Below are 18,653 nucleotides of genomic sequence, written 5' to 3' on the forward strand. Positions count from 1 at the left end.
AAGTTTTTGGTGCAGAATACTTTTTCTTTTCTTTTTTTTTTTTTTCTTAGCTTTTTGTTAGTATGCTGCTGCTTTTGTGTGTCTAGACTGTAGCTGTCTTGGAAATTAAGGTGGCTGTGAGTACTTCACATTTGGAAGCTATCCACGGACAGCCATTGCTCCCACAGTGATTTTTATTTCATTGCATTAAATCTCTTCTGTGATCACTCTAAATTCAAATGGAGCCACCAGGCGCCTAACTTGTCCATATCTTTGAGAAGATCCACCTGCATGAACTGGCAGCAAAACATGTATCTGTTTATACAAGACAGACTGCCTCTTGCCCAAGACAAGTGACTGGCAGTCTGCCTGCCTGGTGAAATCTCTCACACTGGATTACTGGTGCTACCGAGTCAAAAAATCCCTCAGGCCCTATATCCTCAGCTGCCACTCATTATTTTGAGGTATAAATCACAGTGTTTGGTCACCTTCCTCTAGGCTTGAAGGCACCATGAAAGCGCCCTGATTAGGTCTCTTCAGGGTTCACTGCTGCCACAGCATGTGAATGGGATGTGGTTCATCTGACCCTGTCCCAAGAGCTCCCTAGGAGGATGTGACCCACCAGCACATCCTCCATGTCCCAGCTGTGCCGGGCTGTGATACAACAGAGGCAGCAGCATGAAAGCAGCAGTAACTTCAGGCAGGCATTCAGCCTTTCCCTCGAGTGCCTGGGGTTGCAGTGCTGCTCCTCCTCCTCCCTGGGGAGAACAAATCCACTCTCATGGCCTTGCTGCACTATCTGTGCTGTGGATTGATGCTTTGCAGGAGGACAGCTCCTACCACCAGCGCTGTAACGTGAGCGAAGAACATTGTTCCACTGCTGGGAAAACCATAACGGCTGCTGTTGTTTTCCCTCCTTTAGACACCCAATTAAAAACATGGATCACTTGAGCCACTGGGGTGCAAATAACCACTTTTGCTAATGAGATCTATGGCAGAGCTTTAACTGCATTTTAATCACAAGCACGCATGAAAAGAATGTTCAGGTTGAAAAGCAAAGTACTTAAAAGTCAGCAGTAAGAGCTTTTCTTGAACATACTGAATATTAGTAATGCTAAGTACTCTGAAGACACACAGTTATCTCACCCTGGCTCCCTGGGATTCAGAAGAGCTTTTTTTTTTTTTTTTTCCCCTAAGGTTTTTATCATCTCTTCAATCCATTTGCAAAAGGAATGTCACCTATCTCAGAAAGGATCTCTGTGATGATTCATTAGGCAATGTGTACAGCATGTTTGGGCAACATTAACAAACAACAAACCAAGAAAAAGCTTTTGGAAGTTAATAACTTGCCTGCCAATGGAGGTTTGGAATGACACAGTACAGAACGCAGCAGGACACATACCTGGTGCTAAGGAAACTTCCAAGTGTGATATGATTGCTTGTTACTCAAATACTGCCTTTCCTTCAGCCTATGAGGAATAGAATCCCATGGAGGAAATGCCATCTGATCACACAGCAGTGGTTGAACAAGAAAAGTGTAGAGCCCTGTGTGTGCTTATTCTTGGAAAAAGGCAGAAGACCTTGTCAAGTCTCACAAGTAGGTCATTGCTCTATAAAGCTTCAAATTTTGCCTCCCTCATCGCTCTTTAAAGCTTCAAATTTTGTCTCCCTCATTGCTCCTTAAAGCTTCAAATTTTGTCTCCCTCATTGGTCTTTAAAGCTTCAAATATTGTCTCCCTCATTGCTCTATAAAGCTCCAAACTTTGTCTCCTAAGCAAAGTTTGAGGAGATCTGAGCTTCCCTAAGAAACCTCCCCAATTATAACACAGTAATACCTTTTACCTTAAATTCCCTCTTGCAAAGTGAGCCCTCTTGGCTTGAATTAGAGCAAATAAATAGGAAAAGCATGTCAAGCCTGAGACTGACATCCAAGATGTATGCAAGTGATGTTAAGCTCTGCAAACAGGAAGGGTTGGGCAACCTACAGTTCAGTAACCCCAGGCATAAATGAAAACCTGGCCAGACCTCGCTGCTTCAATAAATCCAGACAGCAGAAATGGTCCTAGGTAGGAAACATGACAGCAGCCCCCTGCCCTTCTTTTAAGGACTGTAGGAGACTCCTGAGCTTTTGTTATTTTTAAAAGAGCTGCACACATCTATGCACAATTTAACTACAAGCATCTTTCCCAAGGATATCTCACCCAGATTCTGCTAGAGCATGAAAAATTAAACAGGAAAAAAATCCCATGCTCTTCTCTCTCTCTGCACTACACAAGCAAAGTCCCAGCTCACCTGTGATTTATCCCTTAGAGATTGCTCAGCCCTGCCACACAAACAAGACTGTGCTTATTGAAGTGCTTCAGCAGGTGCTTTCAGTTTGCATTTTCTAAGTAGCCATCCAGTGCCCTTTTCAGTGGGGTCACATTGTGCTGCTCTACAGAAGGAGAAAAGGCAGCACTGCAGTGACTAACATAGTGACTGCAGTTGTTCTAGCTGCCTATTCAGAGCTCACCACATCCTTTGGGGCTCCTGTGAGTTAGGGGGCAGATGCTCTGCATTAAGAATCTGGGAAGATTTCCAGATTCATTGTGGAAAGTGAAGCGTGCAACACTGACTGTGCTGAGCCCTTGTTGTGCAGTAAGGAGGAGAAGGATAAAAAAATTTGGCACGTGATAGTGGCGTGATTTGAAAATACCTGCCTGAGTCAGTTCAGTGCTGGTTAGAAGCTTGACAGATGGAGAGAGAGACCAATAACTAACCTCTCCCCACTCTGCTCTCCAACAACTGCTACCTAAGCAGCCCGGATACCCTGTGGTTTGCTGCTTCTGCTTTTGGAGGACAGCCACATGAAACTGTGTTCTTTGGCAAAACAAATGAATAAATTTGGCTGATTACTCAGAGGGGATACCACAGTATAAATCAAAGCAAAAGTAAGAACTCGTAAAAAAATCTTCCTTGCCCGGACCGAGCTGCAGATCTGTAATTGTGTTAACTGAGGCTCCTCTATATTTTCCATTCCTCATGCACTTCAGTTTTTCTGTCTCTCTCTTTCTATGAAGAAACTGAAGCTATGGTGAGTAATTTTTACCTAATATCACTATCTAGAAGTCCTGCACAGTTTGTGTACAAAAAGAGTCAAACCTTTCTTGTCTTACTCATAAGAAGGTTTCTTAGGGAGATGCTCCCTGTGAATCAAGTGAGTAGGATTTATAATTGGAGGAGTGCAATAAAGATATCAATAGATGCAGCAGGTTGATTCATCTGACAGTTTATTATAATAGATCATTTGATCTTAGCATGCTGCTTGTTGAACTTAAGCTCATACTGCTTCATTTTTTTTTTTTTTTTTGTTCTTTAGGCCACATAATAAAAAGGCTGCAAGCCTTGCAATTTCTCAGATGCATTTAGCCGTTAAATCTTTAATTTTTCATTAATTAAACAAAAGGAGAAAATTAAATATTAGTAAGCACTCCTCTGTGGAGGTGGAGAATGAGCAGGAGGTCTATTATACATGACAGCCAGAGTTACACTTAAAGAAGCATGTGTGTGTCAGTGGCATGCATGCAGGTTGCTTTCTGTGCTAAAAATGGTCCCTGTTGCTTTCTGTAGCCTGGGTGAGCACTACACAGCCTCTCTTCTGTGGCTGGTGGTTATAATACAGCAATGTTGCTCTCTGATGTTTCTCTGAGTTATTTCCTAGGCTCCCCTACTCACTACAGTCACTCTCCAGCTCTCTGTGGCACTCCTCCCACACCCCAATCTTTTGATATGGCTGATTGGAAGTTTATCTTCAAAAATATGATTTCCCCCCCCCCCCCCCCCCATTTTCTGCAAAATGGCATTAAGAAAAAAGAGAGAGGAGAGAAAAGACAAAATAATCTCAAAAGTAAATATATTCTCTAGCATTGAGGTTAGTCAGCAGAATTATTCTGGCTGAGTATGCCAAACAGGAACATTCTGTTTTGGATCAATTTTGTATGAATTCACCTTTCTCTGGATCAATTTTGTATTAATTCATCTTTCTCTGAGCTCCCATGCAGAAGATGTGGCTTGGGTGACTTCAGCTTGCAAGCTCTTCAAATGCCAGCCCCACTGTTCATAGCAGCTTCTGCTCTGGTGAACAAAAGGTATCCAGCCCCTATACAAGGCCTTGAACATGAAATTTCAAAGGGCTGGGAAGAAGTAATCTAATGGCAGTGAGAAAGTCAACATTTCTCCTAGTCTCAGCACAGAATCACACAAACATTCAGGCTGGAAAAGACCCTCAGGATCACCAAGTCCAACCAATAACTCTACTCTACAGGGTTCACCCTTAAACCATATCCCCAAGCACCACATCCAAATTACCTTTAAACACATCCAGGGTTGGTGACTCAAGCACCTCCCTGGGCAGCACATTCCAATGCCTGACCACTCTTTCTGTGACAATGTTTTTTCTAATGTCCAATCTAAACCTACTCAGTTGAGGCCATTCCCTCTTGTTCTATCACCAATTACCTGTGAGAAGAGACCTCTCCTCAATGTCCTTTCAGGTAGTTGTAGAGAGGCTTCCCATGTACATTACTTTTAAAGTTATTAGAGTGCAGCATATGCCTTCCCTTGGCCCTGAGTGACTGCACACAGAAGAAATCTCTTTGGAGACAACTAAAACATTTTTTCTTAAAATCTTAAGTGTACACAGAGAATAAGGGAACAAGGGTGGTCTAAAGGTGCTCCCCCATTTGGGATAAGCTACCTAATTCATCAGTGAACAGTGGGATTCCTTGCATATTTAAGCTGCAGGAAGGAAACAAGGAGCTGGTGCTGTGAGGAGACAAGAAAGGTCTCAGTGTGGAAACCCTGGTGAGGAAGGAAGTGACTTGGAATGGCAGCTTTATGAGAACTCAAAGTACCAGCTATGCCAAGCACCTAGACTGTCTTCCCTCTGGATGGCTGGGACTTTTCTTTCTCAGACAGGCAGTTACACTCCTGGTATCTTGGGCAGTCCCCAAGCTTGAGAAGATTTAGTGTTTTCACAGCAAAGCGAGCTGAGTAAGATGATGACTTTCACAAACACATCCAAATAAGGTTGTAAAACTTTCTGGGCAAATCTTAAAGGTAAAATGAAATTGTAAGAACAATTTTAATAGGTAATTCAATAGATGTGCTCCATAGCCAGATATGTATTACAATTTAATTTTAACCTGGAGAATTTACCTATGTGAGAGAACTTCTAATAAAAAATGTTGCAATTTACTGCCTTGTTGTAGTGTACCAATACCATGGTTTCCACACCATGCACATGGCTGCCAAAAGACACAAAGCCTATCAGGATAATCAAGAAGTTACAGCTCACAATGTAGGTGTTATGGGACACAGACCTCCTGAAATAATTGCAAAGAATCACCTCTAAATCAGTGGCCTTGGATCAAATAGCTAAAATGCCTGATTTCATTACAATGCTTATTATTGTCATGCTTGGTATGATAATATCTTTTCACATGCTTCTAAGCATTTCACTGTGTACTGAGCATATGACACTACTCTACTTTCACATCCTGTCCTGTCCTCTGTGAAGAAAAAAAATCACAGTGCATGTGCATGCTTATCTCCCACAACATGCTTATGTGCATCCTTATCTCCTCTAATCCCTCTGGAGGTTGTAGATAGTCTTGTATCCCATGGGGAATGTGGGACATTAATAATAACTGGGGTATGCAAACAAAGTCACTGTCCTTATTGGATTTACATACCTGCAGCTGAAAATAAGTATTGAGTGAAGTGAAGGCAGAAGAGACCCTAAGAAAACCTGAGTAAGTGGATCTTCAGCCAGGTAGAAGCATGATGTATGACCATTTGTATGGCCTGGCACCTACATTCACCACAGTGTTTCTGAGTGGATAAATACACCCAGAAACCACCCAGAAAAACAGTAAGACTAGACTGGAGATGCTAAGGATTAATATCTCATTTGACCTTGCATGACTGCGTAAGAAAAGCTTGGATGTGGCACTTGGTGGCATGGTTTAGCTGATGTGGTGTTAGGCTGAACTTGATGATCTCAGAGGCCTTTTCCAGCCTCAATAATTCTGTGAATCTGTGAATCTGTGTAGTGCTTTGCACAATGTCATATGGTAATATGCATTGAGCTGCCCTTCAGATGTGTTAACAACTGTTAAAATTATAGCTGTTTTCTCCTTTGTTTTGCAGCCAGAGAATTTATCTTGATGTCTCCTCTGACAGCCAATGCTACACAATGACCACATACAGCATATATAAGGATTGCTATTATCTTTTGCAATTTATATCTTCCTGTAATGACATTGAGTGACTCAACTGAATGTTTTGAAGTTCACCCATCACTCATAGCTTCATAGCTAGATGACATGGACACAGAGTACCCAGCATGAATAAAGAGGTGATCCTCGTTCCAGGACAAGGCACAAGAAATGAAGGAGAGATTCGAAATGATTTGCATCTTCTTAACTGTTTGCATAGGAAAATAAAGTGTGTGTTTTCAAGACTTACCTGAGGTTCCAGGAGCAGAAGTGGGGTTTTGGAGAGAGACCGTAGAGGAGAAAGATGATCCCTTAGTAGATGAAGCATCCAAACTCTCATTGTATGCCAACTGTGTTCCGCTTGCTTGCGTAGCTGGAAATGAGACACACATAGAATTGTGTGGGTTGGAAGGGACCTCAAGGATCATCTAGTTCCAACATATACCTGCATAAGCATTGTCTTAGATCCTGGACCATCCCTCAGAGAAACACTTCCACCGTTATAGAAGAGACCTAAGATCAGAAACGACTAGAGCTGACAGATGACAAACCATTCCTATGTAGTTGTCACTACTGGCACAGCTAAGACATCTTTAAAGCACATCCTGGCATCAGAAACAGCCTCAGCTCTGTGTCACAGGATCACAGGATATGAGGGGTTGGAAGGGACCTCTGAAGATTGTCGAGTCCAACCCCCCTGCCACAGCAGGACCATAGAAGCTAGCACAGGTTGCACAGGAACACATCTAGATGGGTCTTGAAAGTCTCCAGAGAAGGAGACTCCACAACCTCTCTGGGGAGCCTGTTCCAGTGCTCTGTGACCCTCCTGTGCTGTAGTTTATATCTGTTACCCCTTGTCCTACCACAGGGTGCAACTGAGCAGAGCCTGTCTCTCCCTCTTGACACACAGCCCTCAGATATTTATAGACATTTATTAAATGCCCTCTCAGACTTCTCTTCTCCAGATTAAAAAGCCTCAGGTCTCTCAGCCTCTCTTCACAGGGCACATGCTCCAGTCCCTTAATCATCCTGGTAGCTCTCTGCTGGACTCTCTCCAGCAGATCCCTGTCCCTCTTGAACTGGGGAGCCCAAAACTGGATGCAATATTCCAGCTGAGGTCTCGCCAGGGTCAAAAGGCACTCCAGAACTCTGACTCGGGAACCCAGGATAACTACACAGTCTTGCACCAAGAGCAACATGAGCAGAAGAGAGAAGCTCAGTTACTGCCCTCTAACTTCAACCTTCGTTTAAAAAAAAAAAAAAAAAAGATTTAAAAAAGAAAATGAAAAAGCAAGCTTCAGCCACAACTATCACAGAATGCAATACCATAACAAGGTTTAGAGATTGTAATTAAATGTGGAGTTAATTATTTCACTGTGTACACAAAAACATAACCCCAAAAATTAATGAAAAAATGAAGTGTCTTTTTTTCTGCACTCATACAGTCAGTAGAAGATCAAAGCTCTCTGTGTCACAAGATTTGCAGCCTAAGGTGACTCCAAGATGATGGCATGGGACACTGCCTGAGCCAATGGAACTGAAGGTCAAGGAATGACAACAAGAAAGAATTTAAGCTGTTCCAGCACAGCTGATAAATCCTAACTCTCTGCTCAAACTTCAACATAGCAATAGGCAAGACAGTGCTTACTGAATAAAACATGGAGGTGCCCAAGAGTAACCTTACACTTCCTTTCTGATATAAATCAAAGATGCAGCTGAGCTGTAAACAGTTTTCAGTGCCTCTTCACATGAATTTCAAACCCTAGAACTAAAATACCTTTAAAACATATTTTAGTCAAGTGCAACACAAAACATATGCATCTCGAGGAATCTTTCATTATACACTTTATTCAGAAACTCTGATTTCCAGTTTGGTCACTCAACCCTTCTCTCAGGGAAAAAAACAAAACAAAACCAAAATCAAAACCAAACCAAAACAAAAACCCCAACACAACCAACCCCCCAAAAGCCAAAAAACAACAACCAAAAGCTCTCTGTTCTACCACCACACACCATTAACTTGGCCTTCCCCTTCCCCTCTTGCTTATTAAGTGCAGTACCTGGAACAGGCAAGCTTCAAAAAACAATGAGCTAAGAAGAGTGAGATGAAGCCACTGGAGTCAGGGGATCTATATAACCTTGGGAACTGAGAAGAGCTGGACAGCTAAGGATGGTATCTTTAAAGGTCAAAGCAAGGAAGGAAATTACTGAAAAATATGTAAAATATGCTTAAATGCCTAAGACTTTCTCTGAGATTCCAATGAAGAGAAGCATAATTTCACTCTCAGCTCTTTCAAGAAACTTCCTCATCATACCTCCTCAACATGCAAGCCTGCTCTGCAGCAGAGTGTAAAAGACCCCTCTACCTCATTTTTTTACTCTGCTGTAACACAAGGATATGAGAATTTCAAAATCTCCTTCATTCTCATCGTAAAAGCCTAGAATAAATCTTTAAAAGCAAACATTTCCCACTTTTGGCTCTTAATATGAGCCAAAAAATTCAGACCTGAATTTTACATGTTGAATTTTAATCTGAGATTGACTAAAAACAAGCAAACAAAAAACCAAAAACAACAACAACAAAAAAACCAAACCAAACAAACAAAAAAAACCAAACAACCAAACCCAAACAAAAATCCAACAACCACAACAAAAAAATACCCCAAACAAAACAAACCCAAAAAACCAAACAAAACCCAAAGAACCTTTTCCCCTGAGCTTTAAGCTGCAGGGGCTTATAACAGTACAGCAATCATCTTAAGGTTCCCTTATCATAAGTAAAAGCTTAGGGGGAGAATGAAAAGTAAGGCAGAGTAACAGTAAGCATTCCTGTGCAGTGACATCTGGATACAAATACAGGTTGTGAACACTGCAAAACAAGCAGGTGTGTGGGAGAGAGGAGGAGGAGGAGGAGGGAGGCAGCCAGTTGCCTTGTAACCTCACAGAGAGCTGTTTTCCCACGGGGATCACACATCCCAGGTGTCCTATCAGTTCTGGTAGCAGCCCAGCCCCGGGTGCTCCTCTTCTGTTTGGGAGCCATGAGAACAGATTGTTCCTGGGAAGAGGGGCTGTGCACTGGATGTGCCCTGATGGGGGATCCAGAGAGGAGGTATGATAGGGTTTCCATTTAATTTCTTTAAAATTTAGCCTGGGTGAGATTCTTCCTGCGACTCGGGTAGTACCAGCTATGACTCACACCTTTACCTGGGGCTTGGTGTGAAGCTTGTTGCATTTATTTTGTCAGACAGCAGAACAGCACCCCTATCCCCTCCCCCCGGTGTCAAGGGGTGAAGTACATGTGCTGTGGTGCAAACGTCTGGGTGCCAGTTTTCATCACTTCCAAGACGAAAACCGCAACCTGGCAGGGAGGGCTCCCTTCATTTCACTCTACTACTGCAAGATTAAATCCTAGCAACCCAATTCTCTGCTGACTTGTGGCTTCGAAGCAGCTTTCAAGCAGCAGCCAAACCTTATGCCTAATGCACAGCACAGGCTCTACCATCCACACATTTAGCAGATTGAACAGCCTCTGTGCCAAAAGCCTATGGGAGCAGAAGCATCCATATTCGGCCCCTGCTCGCGGACGCGACGGCAGCACTGACAGCACCGTACGCCTGCTAGAAACCTGCCTTTCTGGTAAACCCCGCAACTCATATCCATGCAAGGCTGAATTTGATCTCGACAGGAGGAGACGTGGCAAGCCCTTGCTGTGGTGCCCGTGCTCTGCACGGGAGCAGGTGGGGGACTCTGTGCAGGCGCACGGTGACTCAGTTCTGCCGTCCCCACTGACACATCGCTGCAGTAATCCATCACGCTCCGGCTCAGCCAGCTGCAGCAGAGATTTCTGCCTGCCTAGCAGGTGGAGACCTGGGCTAAAAAAACAAAACAAAACAAAACAAAAAAAACAGCACAGCAGAGAAGGGCTGCTGCTGCTGCTGCTGCTGCTAAAGTACTCCCATCATTGCTTAATGGGTTCGTTGTCAACAGCCGATTATGAATAAAAATGGTAAAGCAGTGAAGATTGGAAAATAGCTGTCCGAAGGGGGATGATTGCTGCAGCAGCAGCAATCTCTGGTGGTGATGCAGCTCTCCCTGCTGATATTTTGATAAGATAAATGACAGTGTGGTAACACGTATTTTTCAAAGGGATAATCAACAACAGGGAACCTGAAGCTTCTCTTTAAAGCTGTGCCTGAGCCTCAGGTATTTCCTTACTCTTTGTGCTCTTGAAAACCCTTCATTTTCTTTAACCAGCTGAAATCTGACACATACCTTCACTTGATCTTAGTGTGATTTTCTACTTAACCTCCATATAATCCAGATATATTCTGGCTTTTCCCAGGAGTGCTTTAAATTTTCTTTGCAGCAGGCTGTTACATAACTAGCTTTGACATCATAAGATGCTTCAAGTGAGAGGAAAACACTCTGCATATACTCTGCTCTGCAAAGAATGTAGACATCTGCATGTGTGTTAAAACCTGACTCAAGGAAACCCCTTTATGGGGCAGAAGGAACTGCACCTAAACCATATTAAAACCTCAGCATGAGGGCTTTGTTAGATGGAAGACTAAGGCTTTTCCCCTGAGCTTGTACCTTTTCCACAAACACACACCTAGACCTCACCCTGTAACAAATAGCCTGAGAAACCATTTGCATTAACGAATGCATTCATGGAAGCTTTGAAAAATCCCAGTGCAGCAAACCCCATGGAACTTCTCACCCATTCAAAGGAATGGGAGATAGCCAAGCAGATCTCACATGTAGTGTTTACATCCACAGCTGACTGCATCTGCTGGCTGCTGGCTTTACATTTCCTGGTAAGCAGAAAGCCTCAAGTATTTAAAGATCTATTTTAAAACATCTGTCTGTCTCACATGTCTCAGCAGCCAGCTACAGTCAGTGTTTACCTATACGATGCAGTAATGACCTGAGGTCAATTCAGGATCTGAGAACTACTGGAGAGAGTTCAGCAGAGCGCCACTAAGGTGAAGAGAGGACTGGATTATCTACCTTATGGATTATCTACCTAAGACTGAGAGAGCTGGGACCATTTAGCCTGGAGAAGAGTGAGGGGAGGTCTCATTAATGCTTAGCAAAAGAGCAAATGTCAGGAGGATGGAGCCAGACTCTTCTCAGTGGTGTCCAGTGACAGGAAAACGGGCAACGGACACAACTGGAACACAGAAGGATCCATGTAAACATAACGAAAAAAATCTTGACTTTGAGGGTGACAGAGCACTGGAACAGGCTGCCCAAAGAGGCTGTGGAGTCTTCACTTCTGGAGACATTCAAAATCCACCTGGATATGTTCCTGTGTGATTTATCCTAGGTGATGCTGCTCTAACCGGGGGGTTGGACTAGATGGATCTCAAGAGGTCCCTTCCAACCTCTACCCTGATTTTCCAACTTAGTGATGCATGTTACCATAACCTTCTTCTGGTAGCTTTACTGAAGTACAGCTTCCTTCTTAATTATCTTTGTACTTTGATAAAGAGAGAAAAAACTATCTCCTCCACTCCTTCTTTTTCTCACTTTTAAATATTTAATATTTTGTTGCATGATGATGTATCACTGTCCAGGAGGGTGACATGAGATACATAAGAAACACAACAGCCAAAAATCCACTCATAAATTAATACCTTGGGCACTGACCTTGTATAAGATGCTTGTTCCACATCCAAGTGAGGAAGAACATCATCTTTTGTCTCACTTAATTTCATGTTCTCTTTGATAACTTGAGGACATGAAATCCTGATTGCAGACACAATTTGCTGTAGTGTGCCACCACATAAATTCTCATTTGGAGGCCTGGACTGCACAAGTGAGGTCACTGTCTGACTAAATGTAAGTTAGTGGATATGACCCCTTACATTAATAAATAAGAAGGTTAAGGAGACAGGTATAATTGCTAGCTTCCAATATTTTAAACAGGGTAGGAGGGCAAAGAGGGAGAGATGGCCTGCGGAGAAAAGGAGTACTGAAGACTTAAGATAAAGTAGTTTGCATGATTTCACAGTGTATGGAGCACTGGGGGCTTTTCTTGAATCTGTAATAAAAGGTGACAGCAGCCACAGAAATTGCAGCACAGACAGGAAGCCCTGTCAAATCTCTGCTGTGGGAATGAGATCATTTGCTGAAGCTTTTAGCAGGGACTGGAGCAGGGAAAGCAATGGCTTCCATTACAAGCAGCAGAGACACTTGCTTTTCATTAAAAATCAGGTAAGGTACATTTTGAAGTGTCACAAAGGAACCACTGATTTCTGCTTCAGTCCCAGATGGCCAGCCCAAAGAGGGGGAGAAGTGAGTGCTAGTGAAAAAGTAAACAGCTTTCATCTCCTGTCCATTTTGAGAACAAATGAACCTGTCCTGTGCTTGCTTCAGGAAGTGCAACTCCCTGAGCCCTGCATGGCTGCTGGGGATGTTGGCAAGGGCTGAGAGGCTGCAGAGAAACTGAATGCACTTCACTGTGCCAATGGAGAGATGGCTGCAGCCAGAATCCAGGCAGTGGTTAAGGGGTCATGGAGTTTTCTTCAGGGCTAGTCACACATCTGCACAGCCTCTGTGTCCTGCTCTGTCCCACAACCACTACCTTGTGCCTCGTCCAAGGCGGCAATCACTATTCTGAGCTACGTGGCCAGCAGGTTGAGGGAAGTTCTCCTTCCCATCTATTCTGCCCTGGTGAGGCCACTCCTGGAGTACAGTGTCAAGCTCTGGGCTCTCCAGCTCAAGAGAGACAGGGAACTACCAGAAAAAGTCCAATAGAGGGCCACAAAGATGACTGGGAGGACCCTGGTGCATCTCTCGTACAAGGAAAGGCTGAGAGATCTGGGGCTGTTTAGCCTGGAGAAGAGAAGGCTGAGAGAGGATCTTATCAGTGCTTATCAATATCCACATGAGGATGGGGCTGGACACTTTTCAGTGGTACCCAGTGATAGGACAAGGGACAATGGGTACAAACCAGAACACAGGAGATTTCACTTAAGCATAATGAAGTTCTTTACTTTCAAGGTGCCCAAGCACTGGAACACGACTGCCCGGAGAGGTTGCGGAGTCTCCACAACCTGCAACTTGATCTGGGCGAACTTGTGCTAGCAGGGGAGTTGGACTAGATGGTCTCCAATGGTTCCTTCCAGCACTTACACTTCTGTGATTCTGTCTTAGTCCTTTGTGCTGAAGCTAAGGCTATGACTTTCTTGAAAGGCCGACCAGGATTTTGTCTTTAAGCCCATTAAAAATGGTTTTCACATGCACAATTTTCCCAAATACTACTTACAGTAGAAAGAAAATACAAAGTCTTGTAACGCAGAGCAGTTCCCAAGGTTTTCATTAATTCTTCCTTTTTACAATGGGGAATGAGAGGTAGGTAAGCCCTGGTTTTATGTTCATTTATCAACCATTTTTATTACAAGGTTTTGGGATTTTTTAGCTTAAAGAGAAGATTGTGGGAAAAAAAGAAAACCAAACCAACAAACCACAACCTGAGCAACTGAGGACAGAACTCTGGATGGTAGGAAGAGAACAAAAGAGGAATAGAAAGGAAGCATGTTGATGAAAACTTCATTGTACCTGTAGCACTGTCATACTCCCAGCACCATTTCTGGGGGGCATTAGTGCAGAGCAGCAGCTGGAGCTAAGCTTTACTGGCAGGAATGCCTTTCCTCATTAGCTTTCCTTCCCCTGTGGGAGCTCTACCTGTCACCAGTGTTTAGTTCCAGGTAGTTGTGGTGTTCTGGTACCCACAAGCCAGGAACCTCTGCCAAACTGATGCAATGCACCATGCCAGGGGCTTTTGACAGGCCCAGAGCGTCACAAATGCAAGCTTGAAAGATTTCTTTGTGGCTTTCAATATCACTTCAGCAGCTTGTGCATTAGCCAGGCTATATTCTGTGACTAAAGGTACCAGCATTTAAAAGCCAAGCCAAGTCCCAAAAGGCTTGGGGCTGGCAATCAGAAAACTCCCTGTTGATGACAGTGCATCAGTAGAAGATGTAATCACCACTGAGTGGAAGGGTGATTACCCTCCTGGTTCATGAAGGCAAGCATGCAGGCTGTTTCACAGAAGCTCCTTTTCAGGCAAGGAAACCAAGGGAAGTCAAGTTCCAATCATTTGTCACAGCTCAGTATGTTCTAAATATCAGTTCCAGGAACATTGGTCTTCTGTTGATTGTTGAGTTAAATATCTGGAGTATTTTTTTGAGACAATTAAATATAAAAAAAATATGGAATATTTCAAAGCTCCAGTTCAACAAAAGACTTGAACTCTTACAGTGCCATTCATAGACAAAAAAGGCAGTCTGAATTTCATCTTAAGTTTACTGAACCCCTTTAGGATGTTCCTATATTTGTTTCAATTAACCCAGCTACTTGCTGGATATGTGGAATTTTTAAAAATAAATTCTTTTCCTAAAATCAAATCCCAATGCACTGGTCCAACATACACATTGCTCTGAAGATTTATGGGGAACAAAAGTATTTTCCAGGATTTATGCACTGTAATTAGTACTACCTCTCTGCTTTTGTACTGTGACTCATAATGATACAGAGCAGAACTAACCTGTAGCATTGTAACATACATAAAAATAAAAAAACAAAGGGGGCTGTTCTGACACCACTCTGATCACAGAGAATCATTTATTTTTGATGACATACTTATTGATAAAGCCAACCCCAAACCACAGAAGACAATAAAAACAAACAAACAAACAAACAAACTTTCAAATACATCTCTCCAAGTTACAGGGAGATTAAAATCCTGTGTAATGGCTGCAGATCACCTCCACTACAAACTGAAATTGTAGAATCCTTTGTGTAATATTCCAGGGCAAGATTCATTAAAGATGACCCACGAGGATGATTAGGGGACATGAACATCTCCCCTGCGAAGAGAGACTGAGAGACCTGGGGCTAGATCTGATCAATGTCTATAGATATCTGAGGGGTGGGTGTCAAGTGGAGAGGGCCAGGCTCTTTTGGGTGGTTCACAGTGACAAGACAAGGAACAATAGGTACAAACTTGAACATAGAAGATTTCAGCTCAATATGAGGAGAAACTTCTTCACAGTGAGGGTGACGGAGCACTGGAACAGGCTGCCCAGGGGGGTTGTGGAGTCTCCTTCTCTGGAGACATTCAAAACCCACCTGGATGCATTCCTGTGCAGACTACCCTGCTTTTGGCAGGGGGGATGGACCTGATGATCTTTTGAGGTCCCTTCCAACCTCTGATACACTGTGATACTGTGATATGCAATATGGTAGGATGAATAGCTCTGCTTCTCCTAATTCATTACCCATTGCTCTGCACTGCTTTACAGAAACATTGCATAAAAGAACTCAGAATGGCTGAAGGAAATGATCACTTACTATTTGTTGGGCTGTCGCTTTTCTCTGGTGCTGTAGTTGTCTCTTTTGCTGGTGGGTTTGTCGTGGTACCTTGTGTTGTTTTTTGTGTAGCATTAGGTGAAGGAGGTGTGGAGGCTAACAAAGGAAGAAGACTCAAATCACTTCCTCGGTTTTGTGTACATTCATACACACACATGCAAACCACACCTATTTCTGTACTTGCAGCTTAGCTTTAAACTGTCAAAATAATACTTAATTTAAATTGAAGATCAACAGAGACAAGGCTCCCTTCACTGCAAAGAAAGCTGCTCCGTGTCTCATAGGTGGATCATCCCACGGAATACAAGCTTGTGACAATGCAGTTACTGGGCCTGGCTCAGAGCTGCCTTGAGCCTGACCAGGAGGAACCTTCTGCACACACTTACATGATTTCACCAGAGTTCGCTCACTACAAAGCAAATTCCCCAGCCAAGAGACACTGCTTCTTAAATTCCTGGGTGACCGCTGGAAAGGCATCAACAACTAGCTCAAAGAAATGTTCACTTACTGGTTGTGGGGGGTTCAGTTGTAGCTCTGACTGCAGTTGTCAGCACCGATGTTTGCAGTGGTGGTGTTTGTGAAATTGCTGGGTCCACAGCTTCTGTTGCTGCAAGAAAGGCATCCGCATCTTTACTGTTTTGTTTTATCATGCATAAATAAACAGCATATACCTCTAGCTGCCTTCTCTCAGAGAAACTTTCTGTTTAAAGTCTGACCCTTACAGAGCTTTCTTACCCACGTATTTTTAAAGAGCATTCAAAGTGCATAGGGTTAATACCAAGGGAAGGTTTGTAATGTGGGCAGTCCACTAATTACCCACCGAAAATGAGCAACTATACCTTCCAGTCATCCCCTAGAGTTCACCTAGAACAGCAGCACTGCAGAGGTGGACCTTCTTGGGAGCTTACTCCACACTCACAGAGTGCTTTCATCTGATAGTGGCCTTCTGATGCTTTTCTCATAGGCATAAGTAACAACACTGCTTTCCCTTCTGTGACCAAAGGCTGCAAGATCATTTTCAGTGAAATGTTTGAAGAGTTAATTCACCGTGAGGTGCATATGAAATGTCTTTGAAACAGACATGAAAATCAGGATTTTTGAAACATGAAAGAACTGCAACACAATTTGAAAAGGGCTAACTCTTTTGCTGTAATAAAACATAACATATGTGTACCTCACCTGGCTGCATCTCATTCACCTCCATTACTAGCCATTTGAGTGCAGGCATCATAATTATCTCAGTGCTTTCAGCTTCAAAACACACTCATCAATGTCTCTGGTTATCAAAAATAGAATCTCATGTCTGAGTGGTCTCTCCCATGCACCACTTACTAAGTGCAGCAGTCTTCAATATTCAAACTAATAAAGGAATAAATATTTAGCTCATATGAATGAAATACGCTCAATACTGATTTTTTCCCTAACTACAAAGCTACACAATAAAGAAAATGAGTGAGTCATTCAAAGATGTAAACCAGAATCACAGACTTCTACCATCTGAAGCAGGTATTTTCCCTGTTAAATCTTCATAGTTTGAAGACTTTAAATTTTATCTAGTTAAACCAGTCACAAATGAATCAGAGAGGTAATGCAGCTTTTGAAACTGAGGGCACAAAAGTGAATCCTGACATCAATTGTTTCAAAAAGTTAACAGCAGCATTTCTGCAAATGACAGCATTGTCTCCTATTAACTGAGGATCAGCAATGACCTATATTGTGTAATTCTTTACTGTCAAAGTCCATGTCCCCTTCCTTCATTCTACACCCATCAAATCAGGTACTCCCTGCTACCTTATCCCTTAACTGATGTTGTTTCTCACATTATTCTCAATCTGACAACCTCCTGAGCTATGGATCTCAGTTAATTTGTTAATATCAGATCACACTTGAAACACTCCTTGAGAGCACAGGGACTCAGAGGGTTTCAGCCTTTTTCACCTGAAACAAAACCCACTGCCTGTTCAAATAAATTCCTTGCTAAGACCTCTCAATCTTTTCTTCTCAATAGAGTTTTGTAAGAAAAGCAGGGAAATACATTGCTCTTCAACAACTTTACATGACATAATTCACCTAATTTCTCCCAGAAGCTGGAAAAGCTGAAAGCTAAAAAGGCAACAGGAGCTTCAGAATACCAGGTAACTGTGAATTTGAACTCTTACCAGGTTTTAATGTTGGTGCAAAAGTGGTTGTAGTGACGGTACTGGTTGAAACGACATCTTCTGAAATAAAACAAAGAAAGAATATTACTTCAGCCACCTTCCAGGTCTAGTTAGCACCACATAGGCATATAAGGCAGAAGGAAGAAAGGAGCTTGCTGTAAAATCCAATTCAGAAGCCTATTGGCAGAAGAAACCAAATCATGTAACTCTAGCAGCAAACTTTGCAAGCTGTATCTGAAATGTCTTTAGTTTTGCCCTCACTGCTCCCCATCGTGGGGAGCATCTGCTATGGCCTTCCCCCTTGGACTGCAGTTCCAGCAAGTATTAGTGCCTCAGTGCCTTAGTCTGGTAAAAAACCCTGGGTGTTTTTTTGATAGCTCCTCTTTTCCTTGAGTACAACCACAGCTACTCTGGGTCTTCGGGGTAGGGGATTAGCTCAACTAACTGGATACAGGGGTAAGCACCCACAATCCTGCCTTAGAGGAACAAAAATTGTACTAGCTCCCTGGCTACTGCAAGCACTTTAGGAGGAGTTTTCAGCATCACCCTGATCCCTGTATGTGAGGGGAAGAAGGAAAGAGGAAAATCATGTCTGGGGAAGCGCCAGGTTGACTAATGATGGATTTTACTCATTGCCCTCAAGGCAGTACTCCAGCTGTTGGGAGTTTACTGCAGTAAATGATGCCAGTTTTAAAAATCCTAGGTCAAGTTAGTGGATTAAAGTCTCCAATAACATAAAACAAACAAACCATCCATACTCCTCCCCCCCAGCCACTTCCCCCACACCAAAAGCAAAATAATGTCTAAGTTTTGGCTTCAAATAAGATATTCAGTCTTATTGCTGGAGTGTTTGTATTTTTCTACTAAAAGAAGTTAGGGT

The 18,653-nt window shown here is 42.9% G+C and overlaps 1 protein-coding gene across 1 annotated transcript in view; it reads right to left on the reverse strand.

Annotated features, from left to right (window-relative positions):
- The window catches only part of EMCN (endomucin), a 62,549-nt gene that overhangs the window by 25,028 nt on the left and 18,868 nt on the right, over positions 1-18,653 (reverse strand). The window contains exons 2-5 of the mRNA XM_054383077.1: positions 17,774-17,833; positions 16,123-16,221; positions 15,597-15,710; positions 6,487-6,609 (exon numbers count right to left, since the gene is read on the reverse strand). Of these exons, the coding sequence (XP_054239052.1) occupies positions 6,487-6,609; positions 15,597-15,710; positions 16,123-16,221; positions 17,774-17,833 (396 nt within the window). The remainder of the gene's footprint in view (positions 1-6,486; positions 6,610-15,596; positions 15,711-16,122; positions 16,222-17,773; positions 17,834-18,653) is intronic.

The sequence above is a fragment of the Indicator indicator genome, chromosome 8 (genome assembly GCF_027791375.1).
Source record: "Indicator indicator isolate 239-I01 chromosome 8, UM_Iind_1.1, whole genome shotgun sequence".
Taxonomy (NCBI): domain Eukaryota; kingdom Metazoa; phylum Chordata; class Aves; order Piciformes; family Indicatoridae; genus Indicator; species Indicator indicator.